The 12,127-nt window shown below is 41.8% G+C and overlaps 1 protein-coding gene across 2 annotated transcripts in view; it reads left to right on the top strand.

Moving 5' to 3' along the window:
* The window catches only part of ERP44 (endoplasmic reticulum protein 44), a 380,772-nt gene that overhangs the window by 246,996 nt on the left and 121,649 nt on the right, over positions 1-12,127 (top strand). For both annotated transcript variants that reach the window (XM_069730447.1, XM_069730448.1), the window contains 2 exons: positions 3,058-3,115; positions 3,564-3,680. In XM_069730447.1, the coding sequence (XP_069586548.1) occupies positions 3,058-3,115; positions 3,564-3,680 (175 nt within the window). The remainder of the gene's footprint in view (positions 1-3,057; positions 3,116-3,563; positions 3,681-12,127) is intronic.

Consider the following 12,127-nt stretch of genomic DNA (forward strand, 5'->3'; position numbering starts at 1 on the left):
TTTACCACTGCGGATTTCTGTTAATGGAGGGGTGCAGAAACGCTGCAGAATGCACAAAAGAAGTGACATGCACTTCTTTGAAATCTGCAGCGTTTCTGCGTGGATTTTTCTGCGCCATGTGCACAGCTTTTTTTTTTCACATTGATTTACATTGTACTGTAAGGCTATGTTCACACGTAGCGTCGGGTCCCTGCGGGTTCTCCCGCAGCAGAGTTGATAAATCTGCAGGGCAAACCCGCTGCGGTTATCCCTGCAGATTTATCGCGGTTTGTGTTGCGGGTTCCGCTGCGGGATTTACTATTGATGCCGCATATGCAGCAATATGTAGCATCAATAGTAATGTTAAAAATAATAAAATATTGATATACTCACCCTCTGACGTCCCAATCTCCTCGGCGCTGCAGGCGGTGGTCCGGTTCCAGAGATGCTGTGCGAGAAGGACCTTCGTGACGTCACGGTCATGTGACCGCGACGTCACCGCAGGTCCTGGTCGCATAGCAAACCTGAGACCGGACGGCCGCGTGCAGCGCTGAGAGGTGAATATAGCATTATTTTTTGTTTTAATTCTTTTTTTTTTTTTTACACAAATATGGTTCCTGGGGCCTGGAGGAGTGTCTCCTCTCCTGCACCCCGGGTACCACCCGCACATTATCCGCTTACTTCCCGCATGGTGTGCACAGCCCCATGCGGGAAGTAAGCGGATCAATGCATTTCTATGGGTGCAGAATCGCTGCGATTCTGCACAAAGTGACATGCTGCGGGTTGTAAACCGCTGCGTTCCCGCGCGGTTTTCCCGCAGCATGTGCACAGCGGTTTGCGGTTTCCATAGGGTTTACAGGTTACTGTAAACGCAATGGAAACTGCAGCGGACCCGCAGCGCCAAAATCGCTGCGGTTCCGCGGTAAAAAACGCAAAGTGTGAACATGGCCTAAATCACAGTGCAGTTCTGCAGCGTTTCTGTGCGGAAAAAAACGCAGTTCTGCACTAAATCTGCATCGTGTGCACACAGCCTAATGAATGAAAAAGTGACAGTGCACAGCAATTAAATATTTATTATAATTGATTTAAAATATGTATAAACAATGTTATATCTTACCAGCACAATCCATGTATAGATCACAAATGCATATGGAATCTCAAAAGCACATATCCAAAAGCTTAGTTACAAACCCGATGAGGAAACTGGCCCCTTCTACACACTCCAATATGCATTTTGTGTGGGCTTCCTAAGGGAGTATGGAGACAATAATAATAATGATGATGATCTTTCTTTTTAATAGCGCTAACATATTCCGCAGCGCTTTACAGTTTGCATAATAATCTTTATTTTTATATAGCGCTAACATATTCCGCAGTGCTTTACGATTTGCTCTGTCCCCGATGGGGCTCATAATCTAAATTCCCTATCAGTATGTCAACATGGGGAGAACATACAAACTCTTTGCAGATGTTGTCCTTTGTGGGATTTGAACCCAGGACTCCAGCTCTGCAAGGCTGCTATGCTATCCACTGAGCCCCCGTGCCGAGACAATAGAAGCAAGGGTCCATAAATACCACAAAAATTGGCTGTACAGTCATGGCCAAAAGTATTCACACCCCTGCAATTCTGTCAGATAATTCTCAGTTTCTTCCTGAAAATGATTGCAAACTCAAATTCTTTGGTATTATTGTCTTAATTTAATTTGTCTTAAATGAAAAAACACAAAAGAAAATGAAGCAAAAAGCAAAACATTGATCATTTCACACAAAACTCCAAAAATGGGCCAGACAAAAGTATTGGCACCCTCAGACTAATACTTGGTTGCACAACCTTTAGCCAAAATAACTGCGACCAACCGCTTCCGGTAACCATCAATGAGTTTCTTACAATGCTCTGCTGGAATTTTAGACCATTCTTCTTTGGCAAACTGCTCCAGGTCCCTGATATTTGAAGGGTGCCTTCTCCAAACTGCTATTTTTAGATCTCTCCACAGGTGTTCTATGAGATTCAGGTCTGGACGCATTGCTGGCCACCTTAGAAGTCTCCAGTGCTTTCTCTCAAACCATTTTCTAGTGTATTTTGAAGTGTGTTTTGGGTCATTGTTCTGCTGGAAGACCCATGACCTCTGAGGGAGAAACAACTTTTGGCTAAAGGTCGTGCAACCAAGTATTAGGCTGAGGGTGCCAATACTTTTGTCTGGCCCGTTTTTGGAGTTTTGTGTGAAATGATCAATGTTTTGCTTTTTGCTTCATTTTCTTTTGTGTTTTTTCATTTAAGACAAATTAAATGAAGATAATACCAAAGAATTTGTGTTTGCAATCCATTTCAGGAAGAAACTGAGTATTATCTGACAGAATTGCAGGGGTGTGAATACTTTTGGCCATGACTGTATGTAACCTAAAGACGGGAGGTGTCTTCTTACTGAGCGTCGCTGTACACACCTTGAATGCCGCCCAGACAATGCCAGCGGGTTCAGGTCACTGAGGTGCGCAGTTTGATGTGAAGGCACACAAGCCTTGTCAGGGAAGAAAAAATGGACACCTGCGTAACTATAAAGCTATATATGGTAACTATAAAAGTAAGGGATATGAAACCACCCAAAAAAAATTACGAAATTTTGTTCACAATTTCAACATCATATTAAAAATCTGCATTTCTTGTGGTTCTATGCCTGACATGGTTGGCTTGGTTCCCTTTTGGTGGTCCTAATTTGCTTTCTCTGTCTGGTATCCGTCACTTATGCAATCTTTTTAACATATTTACACATCTCCTTCCTCACACTACCTCTTACTTTTTTTTCACAGTGACACACTTTTTTTTTTCTTCTTCACAGTCATGTGCTTTAAATTAATTCTTTAGCACACAATATATTGACAAGCCTTTACTACTATCGTGTGATTTCGGAATCGCTGCATAAAAACATCTAAATTCATGTCGCATAAGTGGCAATGATGGCAAAATTTGTGCTGTGTCCTGAAGGCCAAAATGGGCTTTTTAACATCCTCCTAGTTACTGAATTCATGCTACGGTAATTTATGATTTATGCTTTTTTTTTCTTATTTACCTCCTTTTTTTAGAGAGGTGTCAAAGCCGGAAAGGTTTAGTGGAGACAATGTTATCTACAGGCCCATAGGAGTGAGTATGATTTTAGTTATTCCTCACTAAAGAAACATTTATATGCGATCATAAATTGTATGCAAAGCAGATTTCTATTTTCTTATTAGTTTGAGTAAATGATGTGTATTATGAAGCTTTGTCTTCATTGTTAACAATCAATTTTTTTTAATTCCTATCATCTGTTTAATGCCTATCATTTGCTGTTCAGCCCCTGTACATAATTTTACTATTCTTCCAAAAAAGATAATTAGTGGTGCCTGTGGCAGGAGCAAGACTTTTTGTGTTTTCTTTTAAAAACCCAAATATATATATTTAGTTTTTTGTAAATGGGTTTGGGTGATTTCAACCTTGTTATTGACAATCCGATTTGTAAATATTTGATCATTTTGCTTATATATTTATAGTACACCACTTTGGTCTCGCTGTTATAAAACTGAAAACTAAACATTCTTTGTTTTTCATAAAGGAAAATGCTCCTGATATGGTGTATTTGGGTTCACTCACAAATTTTGACTTGGCTTTTGCTTGGACACAAGATAAGTGTGTGCCACTTGTACGGGAAATCACTTTTGAAAACGGAGAGGTAAAAAATTACTTTTTCCACTTTTTCATTCATTTTGACTTCTTGAATATGTTATGATAAATTGCCCAGACTTGTTTTGGGCTAATGTTCAGCAGAATCCTATTTTTGCAACCTGTTTGCAAATTTTAAATATTAAAATGTAAAAATAATCAAAAAGAAGCAAATGATTAAATTATCATAATGTGTGACTCTTTATAACCTGTTTTTTTTTTTGTTTGTTTTTTACACTCTGCTGCCTAACAGGATATTATTGGAAATTTACACTCTTGTTTAGTAATACTTTCAAATGTGGGATGAGTAAATAGTAAGAAACTAAAAAATGATAGTGTTGGCCCCCTTAAAAATAGTCTGGGTGAAATGGTGGATGAAGAAAAAGCCAATATGCTAAATGACTTTTTTTCATCAGTATTTACACAAGAAAATCCCATGGCAGACAAAATGACTAGTGATAAAAATTCCCCATTAAGGCTACGTTCACATTAGCGTTTTGCGGGTTTGCGTCGGGTTTGCGTCGGGCGACGCATGCGTCATGCGCCCCTATATTTAACAAGGGGGACGCATGCGTTTTTGTGGGCTGCGTTGTGCGACGCATGCGGTTTTTTTTGCCGCAAGCGTTGGGCCAAGAAAACGCAACAAGTTGCATTTTTCTTGCGTCCAAATTTCGGCAAAAAACGACGCATGCGTCGCAAAACGCAGCGTTTTTGCATGCGTTTTGGTGCGTTTTTATTTGCGTTGTGTGTTGCGTCGCCGACGCAGCGGCGCACAACGCAAATGTGAACGTAGCCTTAATGTCACCTGCTTAGCCCAGCAGGAAGTAAGTCAGCGTCTAAAAATCACTAAAATTGACAAATCTCCGGGCCTGGATGGGATACACCCCCCGAGTACTGCAGGAACTAAGTACAGTCATTGATAGACCATTATTTTTAATCTTTAAAGACTCCATGATAACAGGGTCTGTACCACAGGACTGGCGTATAGCAAATGTGGTGCCAATATTCAAAAAGGGGACAAAAACTGAACTCGGTAATTATAGGCCATTAAGCTTAACCTTTACTGTGGGTAAAATCCTGGAGGGCATTCTAAGGGATTCTATACTGGAGTATCTGAAGAGTAATAACCTCATGACCCAGTATCAGCACGGGTTTACTAGGGACCGTTCATGTTAGACTAATCTGATCAGCTTCTATGAAGAGGTAAGTTCCGGACTGGACCAAGGGTACCCAGTGGACGTAGTGTATATCGACTTTTCAAAAGCTTTTGATATGGTGCCACACAAAAGGTTGATACATAAAATGAGAATAACGGGGCTAGGGGAAAATATGTCTAAGTGGGTTAAAGGGACTATGTCACCTGAATTTGGAGGGAACAATCTTCAGCCATAGAGGCGGGGTTTTCGGGTGTTTGATTCACCCTTTCCTTACCCGCCGGCTGCAGTTTGGCTGCAATATTGGATTGAAGTTCATTCTCTGTCCTCCATAGTACACGCCTGCGCAAGGCAAGATTGCCTTGTGCAGGCATGTACTACGGAGGACAGAGAATGATTTTCAATCCAATATTGCAGCCAGCATGCAGCCGGCGGGTAAGGAAAGTGTGAATCAAACACCCGAAAACCCCGCCTCTATGGCTGAAGATTGTTCCCTCCAAATTCAGGTGACAGAGTCCCTTTAAGAGCTGGCTCAGGGATAGGAAACAAAGGGTGGTTATTAATGGAGCACACTCGGACTGGGCCGCGGTTAGCAGTGGGGTACCACAGGGGTCAGTATTGGGCCCTCTTCTTTTTAACATTTATTAATGACCTTGTAGGGGGCATTCAGAGCAGAATTTCAATATTTGCAGATGACACTAAACTCTGCAGGGTAATCAATACAGAGGAGGACAATTTTATATTACATGATGATTTATGTAAACGAGAAGCTTGGGCTGATAAATGGCAAATGAGCTTTAATGGGGATAAATGTAAGGTCATGTACTTGGGTAGAAGTAATAAGATGTGTAACTATGCGCTTAATTCTAAAACTCTGGGCAAAACAGTCAATGAAAAAGACCTGGGTGTATGGGTGGATGACAAACTCATGTTCAGTGGCCAGTGTCAGGCAGCTGCTACAAAGGCAAATAAAATAATGGGATACATTTCAAGAGGCATAGATGCTCATGAGGAGAATATAATTTTACCTCTAAACAAGTCACTAGTTTGACCACACTTAGAATACTGTGCACAGTTCTGGTCTCTGGTATATAAGAAAGACATAGCTGAACTAGAGCGGGTGCAGAGAAGAGCGACCAAGGTTATTAAAGGACTGGGGGGTCTGCAATACCAAGATAGGTTATTACACTTAGGGCTATTTAGTTTGGATAAACGAAGACTAGTGGGTGATCTTATTTTAATGTATAAATATATGAGGGGACAGTACAAAGACCTTTTGGATGATCTTTTTAATCATAGACCAGGGACAAGGGGGCATCCTCTATGTCTGGAGGAAAGAAGGTTTAGGCATAACAGACGCGGGTTCTTTACTGTAAAAGCAGTGAGACTATGGAACTCTCTGCCATATGATGTTGTAATGAGTGATTCATTACTTAAATTTAAGAGGGGATTGGATACCTTTCTTGAAAAGTATAATGTTACAGGGTATATACACTAGATTCCTTGATAGGGCGTTGATCCACGGAACTAGTCTGATTGCCGTATGTGGAGTCGGGAAGGAATTTTTTTTCCCCCAAAGTGGAGCTTACTATTTGCCACATGGGTTTTTTTTGCCTTCCTCTGGATCAACATGTTAGGGCATGTTAGGTTAGGCTATGGGTTGAACTAGATGGACTTATAGTCTTCCTTCAACCTTAATAACTATGTAACTATGAGTTGACAAATTGCTTACTTTTTTTTTTTTTTTTATAAATCAGATGTTCTTTCTGTATTTCTCTTACATAAAACAGTTACCTATAACAGTCTGTGAGGATGGTCACATGTTTGTCTTTTTAGACAGAAGAGGGTATATGGAGAGAAATAAAAAACACCTGTCCGTTTTTGCTGAAACTCTGGCAGCACACTTATTGCTACATCCTAGTGCTCTCTGATTTTCATGGACTGCTTGTTAAGATAAACATGAGAAACCTATAATCTGTCAAACGATACTCAGACCAAACATTGATGGAAAATCTTTTTTTGTTTTTAGTTTAAAAAAAAAAAAAAACATGCCAGAATGAGGTTTATAGTGTATGCTGACAAGGAATATTGAGATATTTCTTTATATACAATTTATTTCTTAACCTCTCAACAACCACCAATATGCCTTTTCATAGGCCTTATTCTTCAGTAGAGATGAGCGAATATTTCAATGTTTGATTCGGATTACGTTCACCGTATTTGAAATACTCGCCAATTAATTTGTCAAAAATTCGCCGAACATAACCGAACGCCATTCACGCAAATGGGAGGCAAAAACAAATACCTTAGAACGGCCCCAAATGCTGCCAAAACACATCAAATGAGGGACAGACACCAGGAAACTGGCCTCAATTCATACACCGTACAAATTGCAGTAAGGAACTGCAGCAATCAGCCAGGCATGAGGTATCGGGGTCTAGGACAGCATTTAACCCCTTCACCCCGAAGCCTGTTTTTAACTTCCTGACCAGGGCATTTATTTCAATTCTGTCCACTCACTTTATTGAGGTCATAACTCTGAAACGCTTCAACGGATCCTGGTGATTATGAGATTATTTGTGTAAAAAAAAAAAAAAACAGAAATCTGACGAAAAGTTTGCAGTTTTCAAAGTTATAGTTTTTATGCCCTTAAATTAGTCATATCACACACAAAATAGTTAATAACTATTCCCACATGTCTGCTTTACATCAGCACAATTTTGGAAACATATTTTTTTTGTTAGGAAGTTATAAGGGTTAAAAGTTGACCAGCGATTTCTCATTTTTACAACAAAATTTGCAAAACCATTTTTTTTAGGGACCACCTCACACTTGAAGTGACTTCGAGGGGCCTATATGACAGAAAATTCCCAAAAGTGACACCATTCTAAAAGCTGCACCTCTCAAGGTACTCAAAACCACATTTAAGAAGTTTATTAACCCTTCAGGTGCTTCACAGGAATTTTTCGAATGTTTATAAAAAAAAAATTAACATTTAACTTTTTTTCACCCAAAATTTATTTTACCAAGGGTAACAGGAGAAATTGGACCCCAAAGGTTGTTGTACAATTTGTCCTGAGTACGCCGATACCCCATATGTGGGGGTTAACTATTTTTTCGGCGCATGACATCGCTCAGAAGGGAGGGAGCGCCATTTGACTTTTCAATGCAAAATTGGCTGGAATTGAGATTGGACACCATGTCGCGTTTGGAGAGCCTCTGATGTGCCTAAACAATGGAAACCCCCCACAAGTGACACCATTTTGGAAAGTATACCCCATAAGGAACTTATCTAGATGTGTGGTGAGCACTTTGAACCTCCAAGTGCTTCACAAAGTTTATAATGTAGTGCTGTAAAAAATAAAAATCATATTTTTTTTTCACAAAAATGATCTTTTCGCCCCCAATTTTTTATTTTCTCAAGGGTATCCAGAGAAATTGGACTCTAACAGTTGTTGTGCAATTTGTCCTGAGTACGCTGATACCCCATATGTGGGGGGGGGGGGGGAACCACCGTTTGGGCGCATGGCAGAGCTCAGAAGGGAAGGAGCACCATTTTTGGAATGCAGACTTTGATTGAATGGTCTGCGGGCGTCACATTGCGTTTGCTGAGCCCTTGATGCACCTAGACAGTAGAACCCCCCCCCCACAAGTGACTTCATATTGGAAAATAGACCCCCCCAATCAACTTTTCTAGATATGTTGAGAACTTTGAACCCCCATGTGTTTCACTAAAGTTTATAAAGCAGAACCATGAAAATAAAAAATCATTTTTTTCCACAAAAGTGATTTTAGCCCCCAAATTTTTATTTTCACCAGGGTTATCCTAACCTTAACCAGACTCCTAACCCCAACACACCCCTTATCATAACCCTGACACACCCCTAACCCTGACACACCCCTAACCCTAATCCCAACCGTAAATATCTTAACCCCAACTCTATTTCCAACCCTAATTTTAGCACCAACCCTAACTCTAATCCTAATGGGAAAATGGAAATAAATACTTTTCATTAATCATTACTATACGGGGATCATGTTGCAGATAGTGCAGCAAGAAGGCACTCGTATGTCGGGTTCTACCATGAGGTCTGAGCCCATGCTGTGTTGGTGGCTGGGTAACAATGAGGCTTGTTTCCTCCGTCCCCACCCGCCAACCCCGAATAGCAGAGAGTGGAGGATTATCCTCTTCATCCGACATTTGCTCACCCATCACCTCTTCCTCCTCAATTTGTTCCTCAGATCTTGCTTCTTCGATAAGTTTATCTGTTATCATTACCCCTCCTCGATCTCCATAATCTACCCTCCCTTAACACCTGCCTCTATGACAACAGTCTTGAACTTCGAGACAATGTTATCCCTTCCGCAGCCTCCTTTGCTTCCTCCTCTTCTTCTGGGACCACCATCTCCTCCCGCAGGCTATTCAAAGTCTGCTCCAGCATATAAATGACCGGAATAGTGCTGATGACGGCGGCATCTGCGCCAACCTTCTTAGTAACTATTTCAAAACTGTGCAGAAGGGCGCAGAGGTCCTTAACCTGTGCCCAATCTGAAAATCTGATATGCGCCACCTCCGTACTGCGTTGGCCCAGGCTATGCGACATGACATACTGCGTCAGGGCTCGTTGCTGCTGCCACAGTTGATGCAACATGTGCAGAGTGAAATTCCTCAGTGTCCGCACATCGCATATCAAATTGTTAACTGGCATGGATAAAAACCTCTGTATCGATGTAAGTCGATGAGCAGAGGAGTGGCTGAGAAAACGCTGTACCACCAGGTTGAGGACATGAGCCATGCAATGCACGTGTGTGAGCTTGCCTTGCCATAGGGCAGCCACTAGGTTCACACTGTTATCAGACACGCCCTTCCCTAGATGCAGGTTCAGCCATTGTTCAAATTCAGCCTGGAGAGCTGTCCACAACTCTTAAAGGGACACTGTCACCTGGATTTGGAGGGAACAATCTTCAGCCATGGAGGCGGGGTTTTGGGGTTTTTGATTCACCCTTTCCTTACCCGCTGGCTGCATGCTGGCTGCAATATTGGATTGAAGTTCATTCTCTGTCCTCCGTAGTACACGCCAGCGCAACGCAAGATAGCACCTTGTGCAGGCATGTACTACGGAGGACAGAGAATGAACTTTAATCAAATTTTGCAGCCAGCATGCAGCCAGCGGGTAAGGAAAGGGTGAATCAAAAACCCCAAAACCCCGCCTCCATGGCTGAAGATTGTTCCCTCCAAATCCAGGTGACAGTGTCCCTTTAAGCTGTATGACTGCGGTATCCAAGGCATATCAATTTTAAGACTGCCTGATTGTGGTAAGCCCTGACTGCGCAGTATGGAGGTGGTGGACGTTCGCTATGCACTGTTGTAACGCATGTCTTGTGAAGGCAGAGGTTGAGGGCACAGGTGGAGGCCCTAGAGGAGACAGAAGCAGTGAAGAAATGCACATTGGCAAACAGATTTTGTCAAGAAACTGGTGATGTTGTCTGGTACATGCTGGTGTAGCGCAGGCACAGCTTACTTAGAATAGTAATGGTGAGTGGGTAATTGGTACTGGGGGGGACTGTAACGGCCATCAGCTTTCAGAAACTGTATGTATCTACAGTGTCTTGCAAAAGTATTTGGCTCCCTGGAACTGTTCATCCTTTTCCCACATATCATGCTTCAAACATAAAGATACCAAATGTACATTTTTGGTGAAGAATCAACGACAAGTGGAACACAATTGTGCAGTTGAACGAAATTTATTAGTTATTTTAAATTTTTGTGGAAATTCAAAAATGTAAAAGTGGGGCGTACAATATTATTCGGCCCCTTTACTTTCAGTGTAGCAAACTCTCTCCACCAGTTCATTAGATCATTCAGAGATCCACAATGTTGTCCTAAATGCCTAATGATGATAAATATAATCCACCTGTGTTTAATCAAGTCGTCTTAGAAATGTACCTGCTCTGTGATAGTCTCAGGGTTCTGTTTGAAGCACAGAGAGTATCATGAAGACCAAGGAACACAACAGGCAGGTCCGTGATACTTTTGTGGTGAAGTTTAAAGTCGGATTTAGATACAAAAAGATTTCCAAAACTTTAAACATCCTAAGGAGCACTGTGCAAGCAATTATATTGAAATGGAAGGAGTATCATACCACTGCAAATCTACCAAGACCCGGTCGTTCCTCTAAACTTTCATCTCAAACAAGGAGAAAACTGATCAGAGATGCAGCCAAGAGGCCCATGGACAGTCTGTCCGTAGGACAACAATCAGTCGTACACTGCACAAATCTGACCTTTATGAAAGAGTGAGAGAAAATACCGTGTGCACAGCTATACTCTGGTGCTTAGACTAGGTTCCCAGACCTTCAATATAAATATAAAGAATATATCCAAAACAATAGCCTATGTATAAGGCACTTCCAAATAGCAACAAATATCAAACGATAGAACCACAGCGGAAGCTTAATGCCAATAAAAACTGAATTTTATTAATAGTACAATTAAAATTCTAATAGACTCCAATAACAGTGCTATAGTGCAAAGGCATAAAGTGAGGTAAGGATGTATTTACCTCTAACAACGGTAATAAGTAATATGCCTAAAGGAACAACCACCTATGAAATATGTAAAGGATAAAACAGGTTAAATAAAGTATATGTAGGCAAAAAACAGCCTAGCAAATAAGGTATATGAGCCTTGAGGATCCCGAAGTTATATGGCTGTATCTATTCATATAGTGGCCATAAGGTGCATACAGTGCTAAAGTACAAAGGCATAGGGGAAGGTAGAGAAGTATTTACCTCTGGCAGCGGACCAGTAGATGGACCCCGACGCGCGTTTCGAGGTTAAGTTTCGTCCAGGGGGATAGTCTCACTATCCCCCTGGACGAAGCTTAACCACGAAACGCGCGTCGGGGTCCATCTACTGGTCCGCTGTCAGAGGTAAATACTTTTATGAGCCGCTGTCAGAGGTAAATAAGGTATATGAGCCTTGAGGATCCCGAAGTTATATGGCTGTATCTATTCATATAGTGGCCATAAGGTGCATAGTGAGATGCAAACTCGGCTTTGGGAAAATGGCCGCCGCGATCTCTAATGCGCACGCGCGGCATCCCGAGGCCATTTTCCTGAAGCCCCGTGCAGCAGAGCACTCGATCTGCGCACGCGCGGCCCCAGAAAGATGGCCGCCCCCACCGACGAAAGGGATGACAGCGCAGATCGCGCGCTGTTTGTTCACCACTACGCCACCAACGTAAAGCTGAGGAAGAACCAGCGATGTCACCACGCCCTCCCGACCTGACCAGCCTGATTGA

Source organism: Ranitomeya imitator, chromosome 6 (assembly GCF_032444005.1).
Source record: "Ranitomeya imitator isolate aRanImi1 chromosome 6, aRanImi1.pri, whole genome shotgun sequence".
NCBI classification, from domain to species: Eukaryota; Metazoa; Chordata; class Amphibia; order Anura; family Dendrobatidae; genus Ranitomeya; species Ranitomeya imitator.